The 18444-nt window shown below is 41.5% G+C and overlaps 2 protein-coding genes across 2 annotated transcripts in view; one reads left to right on the plus strand and one right to left on the minus strand.

Annotated features, from left to right (window-relative positions):
* Positions 1–7180, plus strand: rnaseka (ribonuclease, RNase K a). Its single transcript, XM_046064897.1, has 4 exons — positions 1–137; positions 2975–3054; positions 3782–3905; positions 5576–7180. The coding sequence occupies exons 1-4, from the start codon at positions 63–65 to the stop codon at positions 5591–5593; spliced, it is 297 nt and encodes a 98-aa protein (XP_045920853.1). The 5' UTR covers positions 1–62; the 3' UTR covers positions 5594–7180.
* alox12 (arachidonate 12-lipoxygenase) overlaps positions 6220–18444 on the minus strand; it is a 27528-nt gene continuing 15303 nt past the window's right edge. Inside the window, exons 9-14 of the mRNA XM_046064896.1 lie at positions 11884–11970; positions 11512–11681; positions 10736–10857; positions 8895–8995; positions 8626–8796; positions 6220–7515 (exon numbers count right to left, since the gene is read on the minus strand). Coding sequence (XP_045920852.1) covers positions 7336–7515; positions 8626–8796; positions 8895–8995; positions 10736–10857; positions 11512–11681; positions 11884–11970 — 831 coding nt within the window. The 3' untranslated portion in view covers positions 6220–7335. The remainder of the gene's footprint in view (positions 7516–8625; positions 8797–8894; positions 8996–10735; positions 10858–11511; positions 11682–11883; positions 11971–18444) is intronic.

Here is an 18444-nt window from a genome sequence, read left to right on the forward strand (position 1 = left end):
GTTTGGCCTGCAGGTAAACTAGCAGCAGCTTCTTGTCTTTTCTAATAGAACACAGTTTAATAATGCGTGGCTTGATTTGCGGACCTAAACTCGCCGCGTGTGGGATCGTGTTGAGCACGTGGGGGGTTATAATGTTGGTGAGTTTGACTCTTTGGTCTTTCTTTTCGGTATCCCCGCATCCATGTTGTACTTGATTTGACTCCACGCAACTAAGAACTCGTCAATTTCCGACTTCCAAATACATAACGTACTCTGGAAAGGTACTTGTGAACTCGGAGAAAAATACCCCGACTTCATGAGTAGCAGCCTAGCAGCTGAATAACGTCACATAACAATGGCAGCTGGAAAATTGTAAACCATCAACTAAAAGGCAACATACAGTATATTTACATGTTTTTAAATTAAAATAATACATACTAGCATATAGTAAAACTTGTTCTACATGTAAACTGATGTAGAAATATGTTGCTAGATAGCTGGTGACATAAGGTTCTAAGTCATCTTCTCTACACGAAAGTTAAGTAAAATAAAAAGTGAAATGAAAAAAAAACCAGCCAAAACATTAGGAAGTAAAGCCTACATCATTTATTGACTCTTGAGGATTACCACTTCAGCCACTTGTTTTAAAACGAGAATGAATTCATTAAAACAGCCATGTTTTTCGTTCACTTTCGGCGTCAGGCACCACCATGCTCGGGGGCGGAGCGAGACTCTCAGCACTGCGACCAAGTCATTTCAACAAAGTTTCCATGACCCCGGACTCACTCCGAAAGTTCACCGAGTCCGTGTGCTTCGCTGCTGCCAGAGCTGATCGCAGCCACTCTACTAAATGTCTGTTCACACCAGAAGCCATGTTTTTCCCAACGGAAACGGTGGTGCCTTGAACGCCCTGCTGTGTACGCAAGCGCACTGCATTTTCCTGCCTTTTTAACGCCGTTGTGTTTACAAACTTGTCGCAGCTGATTGGGTAACACCTGAGACACGCCCACCAAACGGGAGAATACATAACTCGAAGCCCGTTGCAGAACGTTGCGCAACGTTGCAACCATAGACAGTATATTACTGGACAAAGCCTCCCCGCTGGTTCGAATGGAGAGCAGTGAAGCCAGTTTTGGACCAATGAAATGCTACTACACGGCTTCCTTTTGGCACCGGCGTCTACTGCGCATGATCGCGCAGTATAACCGTGGTTTAATGACTTCGAACAACGGCAGAAACACTGTAATCCTGGTAGCTGCGCCAACAAAAAGTCTCATGGCTCAGTGTGTTTGTCTGACTCGGATTGTCACTGATTAATCAGCCCACCTACAGGGCTCATCTGCCACACACCAACGCAGCGTCACTGATCGCTGGATAGTTTTTTAGATTCCTGAGACTTTATAATCTAAGCAATACGGTTACATCTCTCATGTGAGACGGGGTGTCACAGGGGTTTGACGTCATTTTGGTGCCTACATGGATCCCTCCATGCAGGCTGTGGTCGGCTTCACTGTCCGATCTCTGGCCCCCTTGGTTGAAAGTAAACATGTCGCAAACCGGTGCAAAACGTTTTGAGATTGAACTCGCCCCAGAAGTGAATGGACTGTTTGATAAGAGCTGCTACATTTTTCCATTACAGCAGAACAGTATACAGCGTTGTTGTTCGTCTGTGTCTACAGCAATCAACAGGGCCAAACCTCATGGCCCACGGATCGGGCCCGTTGAAACGTGAAAACTGATCGTCCGCGGGAGCGCGCGCAGTATGTTAAAGCTGCATCACCCAGTTTCTGTGCGTCTACAGCTGCTTTAATCCGGCCAGTCACAACGTGAAAATAAACATCGCCGATTATACAGATTATATCTTACCCAGTCCTGTTAACCAGTTGAAATGAGTTAATTATTATTATTTAATAAATAGCAATGAAACCAGTAACAAGTGATTGAAGCCTGTACTTACTGAATGGCTTGATTTCATGAGTGTTCTATTTGACAGGTTATAGCTCACCTGGTACTTTTTATACTTCGGAATACCTTTAAATTGCCAAAACGACCCATAAAATGCAGTTTTGCACTTAAGTGATTGAAGTTCCTACCTTGTGACTAAAAGGTTATTTCTGCCTCAGAATGGCTTGATTTCATTCATGAGTGTTATATTTTACAGATTATAGTTTACCCAGTCCTGTTAACCAGTTGAAATTACTTTAAATTGTAGTATCAAGGTGTTTTGAACTTGCCCAGAAGTGATTGCAGCCTCTACTTATTGACTGAAAGGTATTTCTGCCTAAGTGACTTGATTTCATCCATGTGAGTTATATTTGACAGATTATCGCTCTGTCAAATAAAATGTTATGACTGTCCAGATTAAAGCAGCTGTAGACACACAGAAACTGGGTGATACAGCTTTAACATGGTGCCTGCGCTCCCACGGACGGCAATCAGTTTTCAGCGGACGATCAGCTGTCCCAAAGAAGACAACACGTTTCCGGGTTTTGACTGTTCAGTGTAATGTCTTCACTCTGACAGACACGTGGGAGACAAAATATCCCACTAGAATTCAACAGCAGCACAAACACAAACTACACACTCCAAAATGACCTTAAAGTTGAACCTGTCGGAAACAGTTTAAGCTAAAAGTGAATATTGCAGAGTGAGAATTTCTGAAACATCTTACATCATATTATTTGTATTGCCTTACTTTTATTCATATTCAATTCAAGATTTTTTTTAAATGAGGAAAAACACCAAAAATAAGGTCAAAATGACTTCACTAACTGTTTTATGATAAGAGTGTGTCATAAGGCAAACCGTTTTTTTAAAGAAGTGGGTTTGATCATATTTGGTTCACAAGGCTCACATCTTTTAAAAATCATATCATGAGAATTTACTGTACATGAATGTACAGTTTTGGAGGGGGTGAATGTGACATGAAGTGTTCTGAGAGGTGGTATGAGGCTCTGTATATACAGTCCACTTACCATGCCCTCTGCTTCTTCAGGCCATGCTGGGGATTTTCTTCACCACACATTCAGCAGTGCTTATTGAAGACGTGCCTGTGCCTGAAGACATCCACCGAGAGTAAGGCTTGGACTGTCACACTCCAGATCTCTGCCCATACAGAATGGACCTTTCTATTAGAGCTAGACTACTATATTGGCTGATATTTGCTTATTGCATATATATATGTTCCCATAAGCATGTGCACGACAAAAAGCATCTTGGCACCAATAGCTTCACCTTGCGGCCAGTTATAAAATACTTGAGTTGTGGTCAATAACTTGTGATTTGTGAGGCAAAGACAACAAAGATTTTGTTCAGCTACATGTTCAACACAATGAAATGAGGTGTTAATAGCGCCACTATGTGGTTAGTCATGAAACACTTTTGACCTTCAATATTTGTTTATAACTGCTAAACTGAATGGTCATGACTGCATTCATTCTTGTTATGTTATATTCAAATCAAACTTTGTGATTTAGCTGCAAACCCCTTGGATGACATTTTTTAACTTAAACATTCATGCAAATAAAGTACATTGAACTGAATTAAGTGTTCTTGAGCTTAGAACACAGCCAGGCTAGTTGTCGCCCCTTGCTTCTAGTGTTGATTCTTACTTAGCAAGGCTACCTACGTGAACATCTGTGATGACCACTGATCTTCTCATCTCACTCTGGAAGAAAGCAAACAAGGGTATTTCCGAGATGTTTGAACTGTAACAGCTTTCAGTGAATTTAGAGAACATGTTCTGTTTTGTGTGAGATGTGCACTTTTTTGCTGTCTGTAATGTTGTTGTGTTTCCCCTCAGTACAAACCCTCAGAGGATCTACGACCTGTACAACAAGGTGGGCTACAACTGCTTCATAGCAGCTGCTGTCTACATACTGTTTGGAGCCGCCTCCTGCTGCCAGATGAGGCTCAACAAGCAGAAGGTGAGTTCATTTATTTGCCTTTTGAATGGAATGTTGAATGCATTAACATTTGCTAAAGGGCAAAGTATGGTGTCATCCACACTATAACGTAGCTCTAGTGCTATTTTTCTTCATGCAGATAATCACAGGACTACTGGTAACATTCTATGACATCTGTGTCTATGATACAGATTGTATTATACTGTGCTTCTAGCAGTGTATAGTGTTAGAAAATACTCATAATGCTTTATAAACAATAATCATAACACATTATAAAGCATTGACCTATAAGGCCAAGTGTCATAATACTTCATAATTGCTGTCACTCATTTTTGGAAAGGGTCACATTGTATTATAGTTCTCATAGTTGTAATATATTGTAAATAGGGCTGCCCCCGACTAAAGATGTTCCTAGTCGACTAGTAGTCAAGCCATTAGTTGTCTAATCGTTGCACATTTATGACATCAATTTAATTATTTAAATATATATTTTTGGGGCATCAGAAAATGGTTCAAGTTCCAGGCTGAGAAAGAATGTTGTCAGTAAAAATAATGTGCTACATTACCGGTGAATTATAATAATGTGTAATAAGCGTAATAATGAGCCTTTACAATCTACATTTTACAGTGGCTATGCAGCAGACCAGTGGTAATGATTGTCTGAATGTGTCGGAAAAACCAGCAACGAGGCTGAACATTTTTATTTACTGTATTTCAACGCAGTGTAACATCACACAAGTCTCATTGTTCAAAACACAGGAATAAATAACTTCCAACTTCACAAGAACAAATAACTTACCAGCAGCATGGATGATGTATACAAATTAACTGGCTACTTAACACCTCTCCTGTCTTTGTCATCCCCGGAGTCTGAGTCCTGGTTAGAGCCGCTGTTAATCACCTCAGTACCGTATTCCCTGTTATCAAACTGGCCTATATCAATTTTATAGATTATATAATGACGAAAAGTGTTAGCACTGTATTAAAGAAAAGGCTTATTCTTTCACATGATATGGAAATGTCCAAAAGTTCAAATAATTTGGAAGAAAATAGTGTTTTCACTGTTCACTAAAGAAAACATTCAACCTGATCTTAAACTATGCATTTGAAACTATATGGATGATAAAAACTGGAAGAATTTTAAAAAAGATAATGTCGGTTGGATTTATGAGTGCACAAAGAGTTAAAATATATAGCAAGTAATTGGAAGATAGTTAACAATATAAACGAGAAATCGTGGTTTCAAACTTTTGAAACATTATTAAGCTTAGAACAAATGTCAAACTCCATAGATGCAACTTCTCATGTAAGTTGGCAACAGATTAAACTCAGATTTACAACATTACCCTGTCCTGACTAAATAATTGTTAAAATTAATATTACCAATGGGCTTTATCTGGAAGCAAACTACTATCCAAATTAACTAGAAGTCAAAACCTACAACCACTTAAAAATAAATAAATAAAAATAAATAAGTAGAAATAATGCAATTTAGGCATGTAGGCTTCAATGGAGACACATGTATACGGGGATATACGTAGGCTTGCATATACGAGGTATATATGTATATACACTCACTTTATTAGGTACACCTGTTCAATTGCTTGTTAACACAAATAGCTGGATTAATATACTGCTTGCTACAGTATTTTAATGTGTTCTCATATGATGTTGTCGACCTTGTTCTTTAGGAGTACCTGGTGCACTGAGGAGCTCCCAGCAGCGTGTGGACCTGTTCTCTGATCACTCACTTCTGTCTCAGGGTTTAAATTTCTGATCACAAGCTACAAACTGAACACTGTGCAAGCAGATCAATGTTCTGCACCTTTATGTATTTAGGATGAAATTAATTCTACCTCTAATCACAAGTGCTGAAATTATTTGATTATGGTAGTAAAATCTACCCACTGGAACGCGAATAGTTGTGTTATAGTAGTTGTTAAAAGATTTAAAGGTCGTAAATTATTTTGTCTGGACCTGATCTTCCATACCTGCTTCACTGTACAATAGAACATATTTCTGGAGTTATTCATTTAGCTTATCTGTCGGTACAGTGCCTCACAGCTCTCATATTCTGAATTTAGTTTCAGTCATTCTGTCCAAAGTGTCAGCTCATCAGAATCATCATCTTACACTCAGGTACTGCTCTTAAGTCTGCTCCGCTTTTTCAAAAAGCACTGAACACGACGGAAAACATCACAGTAACTGTGATCTGTCTGGCAATGTTACCTGATGGTTCACTCAAGCCACAGTCTCTAGTTTTGTACCAGTGGGATCCAAGGGCCCGCTGTTACTATAAGCATTTCGAGCATTAAAAAGAACATGGGTAACCGAGTTAGCTTGATTATATTGTTTATTATAACACAAGTTTAAGCGGTATTATGTTTATCTTAATTTCAATCCTGCAAATGTGCAGTTTAGTCACACTTGATCATGACCAAGACTTTGAGCTTTTTAACACAACATCAAGGTCTGTTGCTGTAATTAGAATTTAAGTTTCTCAAGAAAGTGTTAAATACATGAAAAAAAATGCTATATAATATAATACAAAGAGTACACTGACAGAAAGAACCAATCCAAGTATAGTTTGACAGAATGACCTTAACTCAACGAATGTACTAGCTTTTAGCCACATCTCAGTCACCATCAGTGGATGGAGGGTGCTCAGTTTTAATGGACCTTCAGTCACATAGTAACAGGTGGTCTCTTTTTAAAGATGGGTTCTGCCTTCAGGTATTAATGTCCTCTTTGATCTTTCTTTGGCTGTCCACTGACTCCTGGTTGACGACCTTTGACCCCTTCCAGTTGACCGCCTGTCACGCTTTCAGATACTGAAGCACTTCTATTTCCACAGCATTTCACTCAAAAGTATATTTCAAGCTTCAGTTATGATGTGGCAGGCAGCTAATGCTTGGCTGACATTGAAACCATTAAAAAAACAAATTGGTTGCAATGCACACACACTTTACCCAACATACATCAAACATATTATATATATGTAGTTTGTGTGTAGAATTCATGTTGAAGGTGCTCTTTGTACAGACTGAAAACAAATTTCCTCCACTGAGGACAATAAAGAGTGAATCTGAATCTGAATGTCCACCCTTATTCATTGGACACTGGCCATGCTGTGGATGTGGCTGTGACGCTACCAAACAGCTTTGTGGATATTCCATTTACACCCCTTCACTCAACACAGACACTTTGCCTGGTCAATAAAATCATGTCATACAAATCATGAATTGTCTAATCAATGGCTTGCAGAGCATTTCATACAAATAAAATATTTTCCCTCACTTGGCCTTTCTTGTGTTCTTTGCATTGAATCAACAGGATAACATGGATTACATGGTTAACAGTAGTATTTAACGTAAAAGTGAAGGCAAATCTCAGAGGTGTCAGGTATGCACCATACAGAGTGAATCCTGCATGTGCTATTCTGTTAGTCTTTCTATATAGTGATGCTGTTTTCTATGCGGCTGGGCAGGAGGTAAAGGTACTTGAGCTCCAGTCCTTCATTCTGACTCAGGATGTAGCTCTCAATCTCTTTCAGCTCTGTTCTGAACCTCTCAATCAACTCCTGGGCCAGCTCCTCCGTGAAGTACTCCTCTGTGTACTGACCCAAAGGAATCTAGGCAGAAGAAAACAGGAAGTTGCTGAAGAAAGAGGAACCAATGTGGGTGGTGTAACATGATCATAGTCAGATCAGGCTCAGACCAACAATGAGAAAACGGAAATGTTTTTGTAAAATATTTTCAATGAAACAACATATTATGTAAATGTCCTAAAATGGAATTACAGTGGAAATTATGTATGGATATATAAATGGAATTATGAATGCAGCCCTCTGAGAAGTATAATCATGCATATGTACTCAGTACTTGGTTTGGGCCCCTTTTGCATGAATTACTGCCTCAATGCGGCGTGGCATGGATGCTATCAGCCTGTGGCACTGCTGAGGTGTTATGGAAGACCAGGATGCTTCAATAGCGGCCTTCAGCTCTTCTGCATTGTTCGGTCTCATTTCTTTCATCTTTCTCTTGTTCAGGTCAGGCGAGTTTGCTGGCCGATCAAGCACAGTAATCCCATGGTCAACGTTACTATTTGTGTGTCATTCACCGGAGGCTCAGCTATATGAGCACAGCTAAATGTATTGGATGATAATGAAACAGTTAGTGAGCTGGACAGTTAGATCGCAGTAAGTGGTGGAGAAGCTGTGTACCTGAAAAAATTTAAAAAAAAAAAAAATATTCCTATGATATTTCTCACTGATATTGTACCTCATGCCTTTATCCCTATTTGTCTTTAAAAATCATAAACTCAATTGTGAGTTTATGATATTTCTATCTTATATCAGTCAGTGTATCAGGTTATGGTCATATTAATGGAACTTTGTGTTTGTGGAGTAGGCAGAATACAGGAGAACACACAGCTACTGCATTCTCAGCAGTTACCGTGTCGGTTTGCTTTTAGCAGCATGTATTTCTTGTTGATATAAAAGTGAACCAAAAGTGCTTATTCTTACTTCACTTAGATGTTTGACCGTCACTGTTCAGAATTATATACAGTATGTGCAGAGTTTGACACTAGAAGACTGATTTCACATCTGCTGCACTTTCCTGTCAGTGAATTTGGCTGACTCAGCCCATATAAGCATTGTCAGTTTATTAAAATTTTTATTTGGAGTCCTCACTTCATGTAAAATCTATTACCATTAAAAACTAGACAAAGACTGACTCACTGCATCTGGTTGTGGTCTCCCCAGATGCCATGTGATAGCCATCTGCACACAGGACTGGCTGACATCAGGAAGAGTGGCCATGACCATCTCCATGGTAACTTCATCCTTGTTTGTTGGTGGGGGGTGTCTCATGGTGCAGGGGGTGTTGGGGACCCAGGCACACCAGTCAAACTGTAAAAACATGAACAGGGACAGAATAAGGTAAAGCCCCTTCAACAGTTCACCAGGTCATCTGAGAGCTTCTTTGACAGTGTGACAGAGTTGAGCACCTGGCCGTTATTAGTAGCAGCATGCTGAGCTGTGCTGGTGAAGATGGCCACTGACAGCAGGGTGGAAAGTTCCTCTCTGGTGGTGAGCTTACTGTGCAGACCTGTACATACATTCACCCTCAATTATTACATGCACAATTAATATATACATTTTTTTATCAAAACAAAGGCTTCATTTATCATTGCTTGGACCAAGAGAGTCAAAACAAAAAGACCCACTATGTTATATTGACAAATATCTAACTTTTCTGGGCAGCTGAATAGTACTGATGTCAGTCATGGGACCCAAAACACACAGAGCATTTATTTGACGACACTGTGGACCGGCCCAGATTAGGCTGCACTCTCCGACCAGCCTCTGTCATACTTCGGTCATGGTTGGTTACATGATCTATAACTGTTGCCCGTATCTCATTTGAGATTTCTGTGTCTTTGCCTTTCTCTGGCTCTTCCTCGTCTTCTGTGCCCCCTCTCCCTCTTCCTCTCCCCCTCACCATACCACCTTGCACTCTAATGCCCCTTTCTCTTGCATGGGCAGACTCTTGCTCCTGTCTGTCTCCTGCATGCTCCATATTCCACAACTTTAACATTGAGTCTTACCCTCAATCGTTTTAAATATGTTTGAGAACTGATTGGTTATAAGTTTTACCTGTCAGCTATATTGGACAGCAGTTGTGTTTGGTTGCTCTAAATTGTAAGGAAATTGAATCCCCATCTAGCCAAGTCTATCCATCTGAAAATTTTTACAACAATACCACATAACTATTATGTATCTATGTGTGACAGGTTATTGAGATTGTTGGTCGCTCTATTTAGCATGTAGGGATTTACACAAGTAACGTGTATAATTGCATTTGAGAGAAATATGATTCAATAGCTAACAAATGCAAAATATTTTGATCTGCAAGACTTAGTCAGTGCATTTTGCGCCGATGCAATTACCAATGACAACTGACCTAATGATCATATACAGTATCTCACAAAAGTGAGTACACCTCTTATATTTTTGTAAATATTTGATTATATCTTTTCATGTGACAACACTGAAGAAATGACACTTTGCTACAATGTAAAGTAGTGAGTGTACAGCTTTTTTAACAGTGTAAATTTGCTGTCCCCTCAAAATAACACATCACACAGCCATTAATGTCTAAACTGCTGGCAACAAAAGTTCAATTCAATTTTATTTATATAGCGCCAAATCACAACAACAGTTATCTCTGAGCGCTTTTCATAAAAGTGAGGACACCCCTAAGTGAAAATGTCCATGTGTTAAATTTGGTGAGATAAACTTATTTGGTTCAGATGGTGTCAAGTGTGTATGACGGTAACCAGGTGAGTAGTACAAAGACAAGTGTGTCTTGCCTGCAGCAAATTTACACTGTTATACAAGCTGTACAGTCACTACTTTACATCGTAGCAAAGTGTCATTACGTCAGTGTTGTCACATGAAAAGATATAATCAAATCCCCCCAACTATAATTTAAATATCTTTATAAAAATGCCCTGGACATGGGCTTTTTAACCTGGATGTTAACTATAAAAGCTGGGTCAGGCAATTAATAAATCAACGATTCTGACAAATGACAAATGAAATAAATCCAGTAGCTGTGGCTGTCACAAGACTGTAATAAGTACAGCCTACCTGCCTGTCTACCTGCCTGTGCTCACTCTCCCCGTACACTCACTGCGCATAAAATTGTGTTTTGGGGAGTGGCCTTAGAGGGAGGGGGAAGGTTTTTTTGGTTTTATTACTTTTAAAATGTAGCTGTCTCTTACTCATTCTCCGGCATCACACACCCCAGCTTTAAGGATAAAAATGCAGGATATTAATAACTGACCAAAGTTTGGGAGCTCTGTGAAGCCTTCCTGTGTTATGTCTCTGATCCAGGCTTGGAGCTCTAGGTCCTGGTGCACGTCATGGTCTGACTGGTAGTACAGGCTTACCATACCTGAGACAAAACTGAAGGAAGAGTACAGTTCAAGTTATGACTCATAGGAGGCAGAAATACAGCTGGCCTTTGTACCTTTTTCAGTGCCATAGCAATTTATATCCAAGCATATAATTATGGAATCAATATGACCCCTCTGAAAATGGAAAAGGTGTAGATCTGCTGTGCAGGTACTTTAAATGGTGTTCTTTGGGGTTGTTCTCTTTTCACTGAAATGTTTCACAAAGTATTGGTCAGATCCAAACAGAGAAACAGAAAGGCAGCTGTGTGTTGTATTCACTTTTTTAGAGGCATTCTATCCCCTACTAGTTTACTAGTCCATAGAGAAGTATCCAGTGTGGATGCTGAGCACTGTGAGATATGCTAGATGTTGCACTGTAACCCATTTTAATGTGATAAAATATTTTTAGTTGGCAAAATCTCTACAGTGGATTACGTAAAGCTAGGGTAGGCAGTTTATTTCAGGAGCATTTGTTGTTATATTTGTTGAAATTCTGTTTAAATCCCAACAGCAATCAATAAATCAAACATGAAAAATGTCTGTCGCTGGAAGGCCTACCTGACTACCTGTGTGCACACCACCCATGCACTCAATGCACATAAACGTGTGTGAGCCTGAAAGAAGGAGGTAGGATTATTATTCCGATATTATCTAGATTATATACCTGTGTATGGCCTCCCACAGCATCAGACTGTGTTCTCTGTAGAAATAGTTTGGAACCTGGGAAACTCCTCTGTCGGTGAAGTCGTAGCAGGGGTGCAGAGAGCGGTAGGTCAGCACCTTGTACTCTCTCTGAGCCAGAATCAACAAACCATCGCCACCTGTAGACACAACCTACACACACGCGTCCATCAACACGATGATGGGCACGATCATGATTATCATCATCATGTTTGTTAAGATTAATATTGTGACTGTGATATGTTGGGGGGCCTAGTGACATTAACAGTATCTTTCAAAATATATCAAACCCACTTCTAATAACTTCAAAACATTTCAAAATCTCAATCAAATGTACTGTTTCAGACTGACACACCCTCTTGAAGATGCCATCAGCAGAGATGAGCTGAGTGCGCCCCCTACAGTTGATCTCTAGAGTGTAGCGCAGATGAGGGGCCAGGAGCTGCAGTAGGATGACATAGAAAACTGTTTAGGGTACAACCTATGCTTGTCAATCTACCATCAAACCAAAATACCATACATTCTTAATTAAAAGCCAGGTTCTCAAATAATGGCACAGCAGTCCACGCCAAAGTATTCTCTCCTGCAGAACACACTGCTTGTGAACTGCCTGAAACGGGTTTTTTGTAGTTCAGCCTTTTTCTTACGTTATTATCTATGTCACTATGTAACACAGCACCACCTCCAGCTAGGTGACCACTGCAACCGAGCAAATCTACCTCACTGTCTGCCCTTGTTACACAAAGATGTGGAAGGTACAAGCAAAGCATGCCAATTTGTCTGTTGTTGGCTGCAAGAACCAACACAAAAGTCTTCATCTACACCCACCACACCTTGTTTTAGTGTTTATTTTGTGTGGGAGGAAAAACGCTCAGACCTTGCCAGAGGCCCACACTTTTACACTTTACTCTATACTTGGATGTAACTGTAACTTAGACTTAGATGAACTGTGGTCTTTTTACTCATGAATCTAGTCTTCTACTGTTATCAGGCCCTCCTTACCAGGGCCTCCTATGTTATAATTCTTAGTTTACTCTAATCTAGCCTGGGCCCAGGTGCAATCAACATTATGTGAGAATCAAACAAGGCCCCACTGTCCCTCGTTCGGATGTCTAATTAATTTTGAATCATGGTGTTCACCTTAACTTCCCCCCCTGGCCAATTAGCAACAATGCTTGACTGGCCGGGTGTGTGTGTCTTGTACAATGTGAGGTGTGTTGTGTTCTTGTGAAGTCTTGGTCTTCCTTAAATGTGAAGGCCGCAACAAGGCTGAGCTGCACTGAACTGCATCCCAAAGTTCAGTGTGTCTTTTAATAAAGACCTTAAACATTATTCTAATAAACATATGAAACATTATCTTAATCCAGCTAGGCATATAAAATGTTCAAACTTTATGGTTAAATAAAAATCTTCAAAATTAGCCTGTTGAACTTGAGGTTAGCATGTTGTTGTGGCTATGTTAGTTTCTTCAAGTTGGTTTTTGTGGAACTTCATACTGCAGTGCTAGTTTTGTTATAAGGAAGTCATCCTTGCAGGTGTGTGTGTGTGTGTGCGTGTGTGCGTGTGTGTGTGTGTGTGTGTGTGTGTGTGTGTGTGTGTGTGTGTGTGTGTGTGTGTGTGTGTGTGTGTTATTGCTGCTTTATGTAAAAATAGTTGATAGAAACCCTGATGTTAACGATATAGCTACGTGTGAAAAAGACATGATCAAACTGCAGGAATGTATTTGCTTGGCAACGTTATGTAACTTTGGTTGGCACCCAGCAGCTAGCTTGCTCTGACCATAAAGCTGTAATGTTAGTGGCTCGCTGGGCAGTGAGGCTGAGGTTCGTACAGATCAGATTCCTGGTCGAAACATGTGCAGTAGTGAGGTTTTTGGTTTATAAGTGGTTATTGTGGTAAGTTAGTGCAATGTTTAGCCCCATGGTGGAAGGAGGAGACATGGACTCGGGAATTCTTCAATTTATTTCTTCACCAGTCACATGAACATCATGAACTAACATGAAACAACAGAAAAAACTATGGGGCCCTGAATATTGGGCTCTAGCATATGCGCCCTTCCAGGCCAACATTGTTCTGCCCAGAGGACCCTCAGCCTCCTTCCTTCAAACTGGAAACCCCTCCTTCAAGACAAACCAAAATGAATTATTAACCATTATGCTAACTCAACATTTCTGGCCACATCAATATATTAATATAACAACTTTAAAGCCAGAAATTAAATGTTGCATGCTGAACAAAGCTTCTCAAAACAGAAAACTTTAGGTACTCCAGTACACCCCTCTGTACTGGCTCACACTTGGACCATTCCAGGTCTAGCCCCTATAAATTACTGCGGACTCTGTCACTTCCTGTTTGCCACTTTGACCCAGATTGAAAATGAGAACAGGTGAATGAACATCTGGATGACCTTGGGTAACCCAAATAACCTGAAATAAAAGACTTGAAATTAACTGTGTATGTGTTGTGTTTATCTAATCATAATTTCTACTCTTTCAACTAGTACTTAAATACACTGAAATGAAATGACAAGAAATGACAAGCCATGTGTCCATTGGTGCTAGCCCACATTCTAATGGTTATGCTAATGCTAACAGTAATCCTTAGATGAATTTAATCGCTAACAGGCCTATGATTATATGATTATAACCAAAGGTCGCCGCAGACGGCCACCTCGGGATTACGCTGCGTAGTGCTTTTTGTGTTTTTGTTAATCAACGCTGTTTTCTGCCGTCCCTCTCTGGTAACTTTTACCAGAGAAGAGCTCTTAAACATTGGACTTTCAACTGCACATACTATTCCACCGCTCCTTAATGAACCTGGAACTTTCCCGGAGTTACTAGTTGGAGGAGCGGCAGCTCTGTTTGGGATCCTTCGGAAACGTCGCAGGGGAAAACATGCAGGCGCACTGGTTAAGCTGAGACAGCGGGGATTTCACACTGTGCTCCCTTGAATTCACCTGGCGAATGTCCGCTCTCTTGCCAACAAAATGGATGAACTGCTGCTCCTCAACAGAACCAACTCGGACTTCTGCAGATCTGCTGCCCTCTGTTTCATCGAATCCTGGCTCACCAAGCGCATCCCGGACAGCGCACTTCACCTACCGGGATTTAATCTCATCTGCGCGGATCGCAAAAGGGAGCTCACGGGAAAAACAAGGGGAGGCGGACTCTGTTTCTATATAAACGAAGGTTGGTGCACAGATGTCACAGTGTTGAAGAAATCATGCAGGCCTCACCTAGAGAAATTTATAAACTGTAAACCGTTTTATTCACCGCGCGAGTTTTCCTCGTTTGTTCTGGTTGCCGTTTACATTCCACCTCAGGCCTGTGTTAGTGAGGAGTTACTACACCTGGCCGACCAGATAACTAACGTGGAGAAAAAACACCCAGACTCCCTGCTCATAGTTCTTGGGGACTTTAACAAAGCAAACCTCAGTCATGAACTTCCAAAGTACAGACAGCATATTAAGTTAACATTAAAGGACGCCTATCACTCTGTTCCCCGTGCAGCCTTAGGACTCTCTGATCACTGTCTGGTTCATTTTATCCCGACACACAGGCAAAAACTGAAATCTACAAAACCTGTTGTAAAGTCTGTGAAAAGATGGACCAACGAGTCAAAGCTGGAGTTACAGGCCTGCATTCACTGTACTGACTGGAGTGTTTTTGAGGCTGCAGCCACTGACCTGGACGAACTAACTGACAGTGTGACATCTTACATCAGTTTTTGTGAGGACATGTGTGTGCCGACTAAAACCTTCCACACATACAACAACCAAAAACCCTGGTTCACAGCAAAACACAGGCAGCTTCGTCAGACCAAGGAGGAGGCCTTCAGAAGTGGGGACAGAGTCTTGTACAACCAGGCCAGGAACACAATGACTAAAGAGGTCAAAGCTGCAAAGAGGTGCTATGCTGAAAAGAATAATAATAAATAACAGCATTGTAGCCAACGACCCTGCGTCGTTGTGGAGAAGCCTACGGACACTCACAAACTACGAGAGACTATCCCCCAACACGGCCGGTACTCAACGACTGGCAGACGAGCTGAATAGTTTCTACTGTAGGTTTGAAAAGCCCAGAGTCACACCTCTCCCCCACTCCAACGCCATCTTCAAACAGTCACCTTCCCCCCTGTGACCTCTCACCTGCACTCAAGATCTGTGAAGAGGACGTGAGCCACCTCTTCCAGAGGCAGAAGATCAGGAAGGCTCCTGGACCTGGCGGTGTCTCACCATCATGCTGGAAAATCTGTGCGGACCAGCTGACCCCCATCTTCACTCAGATCTTCAACAAATGACTGGAGCTGTGTGAAGTTCCCTCCTGCTTCAAACGCTCCACAATCATCCCAGTTCCAAAAAAACCCTCCATCTCTGGACTGAATGATTACAGGCCTGTCGCCCTGACATCTGTAGTCATGAAGTCCTTTGAAAGACTGGTGTTGGCCCACCTGAAGGACATTACAGGCCCCCTGCTGGACCCCCTGCAGTTTGCCTACAGGGCTAACAGGTCAGTGGATGATGCTGTCAACTTGGGTCTGCATCACATCCTGCAACACCTCGACTCTCCAGGGACATATGCTAGGATCCTGTTCGTGGACTTCAGCTCGGCGTTCAACACCATCATCCCGGACATCCTCAGCACCAAGCTCACCCAGCTCACTGTGCCAGCCTCCATCTGTCAGTGGATCACAGACTTCCTGACTGACAGGAGTCAGCAGGTGAGGCTGGGAAACATCACATCCAGCACCCGGACTATCAGCACTGCCGCCCCCTAGGGGTGGGTGCTCTCCCCCCTGCTCTTCTCCCTCTAAACCAACAACTGCACTTCAGGAGACCCATCTGTCAAACTCCTGAAGTTTGCTGACGACGCAACGGTCATCGGTCTCACCCGGGATGGTGACGAGTCGGCCTACTGACGGGAGGTTGATCAGCTGGCTCTCTGGTGCGGTCAGAACAACCTGGAGCTTAACACGCTCAAAACTGTGGAGATGACCGTGGACTTCAGGAGGAGCCCCCCCACTCTGCCCCCCATCACCATACTCAACGGCCCTGTGTCTGCTGTGAATCCTTCAGGTTTCTGGGTTCCACTATATCCCAGGACCTAAAGTGGGAGCCCAACATTGACACTATCATCAAGAAGGCCCAGCAGAGGATGGACTTCCTGCGTCAGCTCAGGAAGCTCAACCTGCCTAAGGAGCTGCTGACCCACTTCTACACAGCCATCATCCAAGTGTCCTTGGGCAAGATACTGAACCCCGAATTGCCCCTGGTGGCTGTTCTGCCAGTGTATGAATGCGTGTGAATGTTAGTTTCTGTTTGAGCACTTAGGCTCAGTGTATGAATGTGTATGACTGGTGAATGCAGATGTAGTGTAAAAGTGCTTTGAGTGGTCGAAAAGACTAGAAAGACGCTATACAAATACGGAGCATTTACATCCAGTCTGTCCTCTGCACCTCCATCACTGTCTGGTTTAGATCTGCCACCAAAAAGGACAGGAGCAGACTTCAACGGACAGTCAGGACTGCAGAAAAAATAATCAGTGGCAACCTGCCCTCCATTCAGGACTTCTACATTTCCAGAGTCAGGAAACAGGCAGGAAACATCACTGCAGATCCATCTCACCCCGGACGCAACCTGTTCTAGCTCCTCCCTTCTGGTACGCCAAAACCAACAGACTCAGGAACAGTTTCTTCCCACAAGCCATCACTCTGATGAACAGATTTCTGACTCACAGTGTCAGGAAAAATTCCTGTGCAATAAGCCAGTAACTCTGCCTCTAATCAGCACCTGTTTACTGGTTTCCACTTATTATTTATTTATTCACCTTCTCTATTTCAGTGCTGTTCATACTATATTATTACTGGTCATATTGTATATACTGTATACCAATACACCTACCTCAGGTCATAGGTCTTATTTATTTTTTCCAGCATCCTTTGCACTATGCTCCATCACACTGTGTGCATGTGTACATGTATATCATATCCACCTTCAACATGTACATAATGAGAATAGTTTACTCATCCATCCTTTGCACTCTGATTACTGCACTATTTGTCAATATGTCTATATTGTTTTATTAGTGTTGTCCACTCTGTAGTTTGTGTCTGATTTTATTTTATTATATTATTATTTTATTACTGTAAGTAAGCACATCGTGAGCAATGTACAATCCTGAGTCAAATTCCTCGTATGTGTACACACACCTGGCAATAAAACTGATTCTGATTCTGATTCTGAAATAAAAAGATTTCTCTTATTCATTGTCTTTCTTTTGCGATGTGTTAATTGTGCATGTTGATATTGCTATGACAATGAAAATATGATTTATGATTTACTATCTATGTCTAATGTTGTCCATACTGACCAGTGTCTTCCTGGCCTTCATCAGAATCACAGTGATTCCATTCACTGTGACGTAGAGTTTCCTCAGGTAGGACACACCTGACACTCCTCTTTCTTCATTCTTCCCCTCCACTGAGAACCAGGGACCTGCACACGGAGCAGAACACCATAAATAACCAAAGATATGATATAAATAAATAAAAATATGTTGGCTGATATTATGTTATCAGATTTTATTGTTTCAGCCTCCAGTCCAGCATGGCTTGGGCTATGACAGGTTGTTCTACTGTAGCGGGTTAATGTTTCAGTAGTGGAGGCTATGCTGTTGACAGACTTGATTGTTGATTTATTTCTGAAATTTTTGCTAAATTAGATTTGCACAAAGCTAATGGCATGTTCAGTGGAAGAGTGCTAACATTAGTCAGCGGTTAAACTATGGTGTTTAAGGGATTCTAAATACAGTATATCTGCGACCCGCTTGTCTGTAGTTACAGTCAGTGCGTCAGAAATGAAACTAGAGGGACATGTAAATAAACGTGAGCTGAACAAGTATCTAACATGACTTCCTGC

Source organism: Micropterus dolomieu, linkage group LG12 (genome assembly GCF_021292245.1).
Source record: "Micropterus dolomieu isolate WLL.071019.BEF.003 ecotype Adirondacks linkage group LG12, ASM2129224v1, whole genome shotgun sequence".
Classification (NCBI taxonomy): Eukaryota; Metazoa; Chordata; class Actinopteri; order Centrarchiformes; family Centrarchidae; genus Micropterus; species Micropterus dolomieu.

Coding starts and splice junctions, on each gene's coding strand:
- rnaseka (XM_046064897.1), top strand. CDS start 63: ATGCGTGGCTTGATTTGCGGACCTAAACTCGCCGCGTGTGGGATCGTG. Junction 138..2,974: donor CGTGGGGGGTTATAATGTTG/GTGAGTTTGACT, acceptor CTGCTTCTTCAG/GCCATGCTGGGGATTTTCTT. Junction 3,055..3,781: donor CCTGAAGACATCCACCGAGA/GTAAGGCTTGGA, acceptor GTTTCCCCTCAG/TACAAACCCTCAGAGGATCT.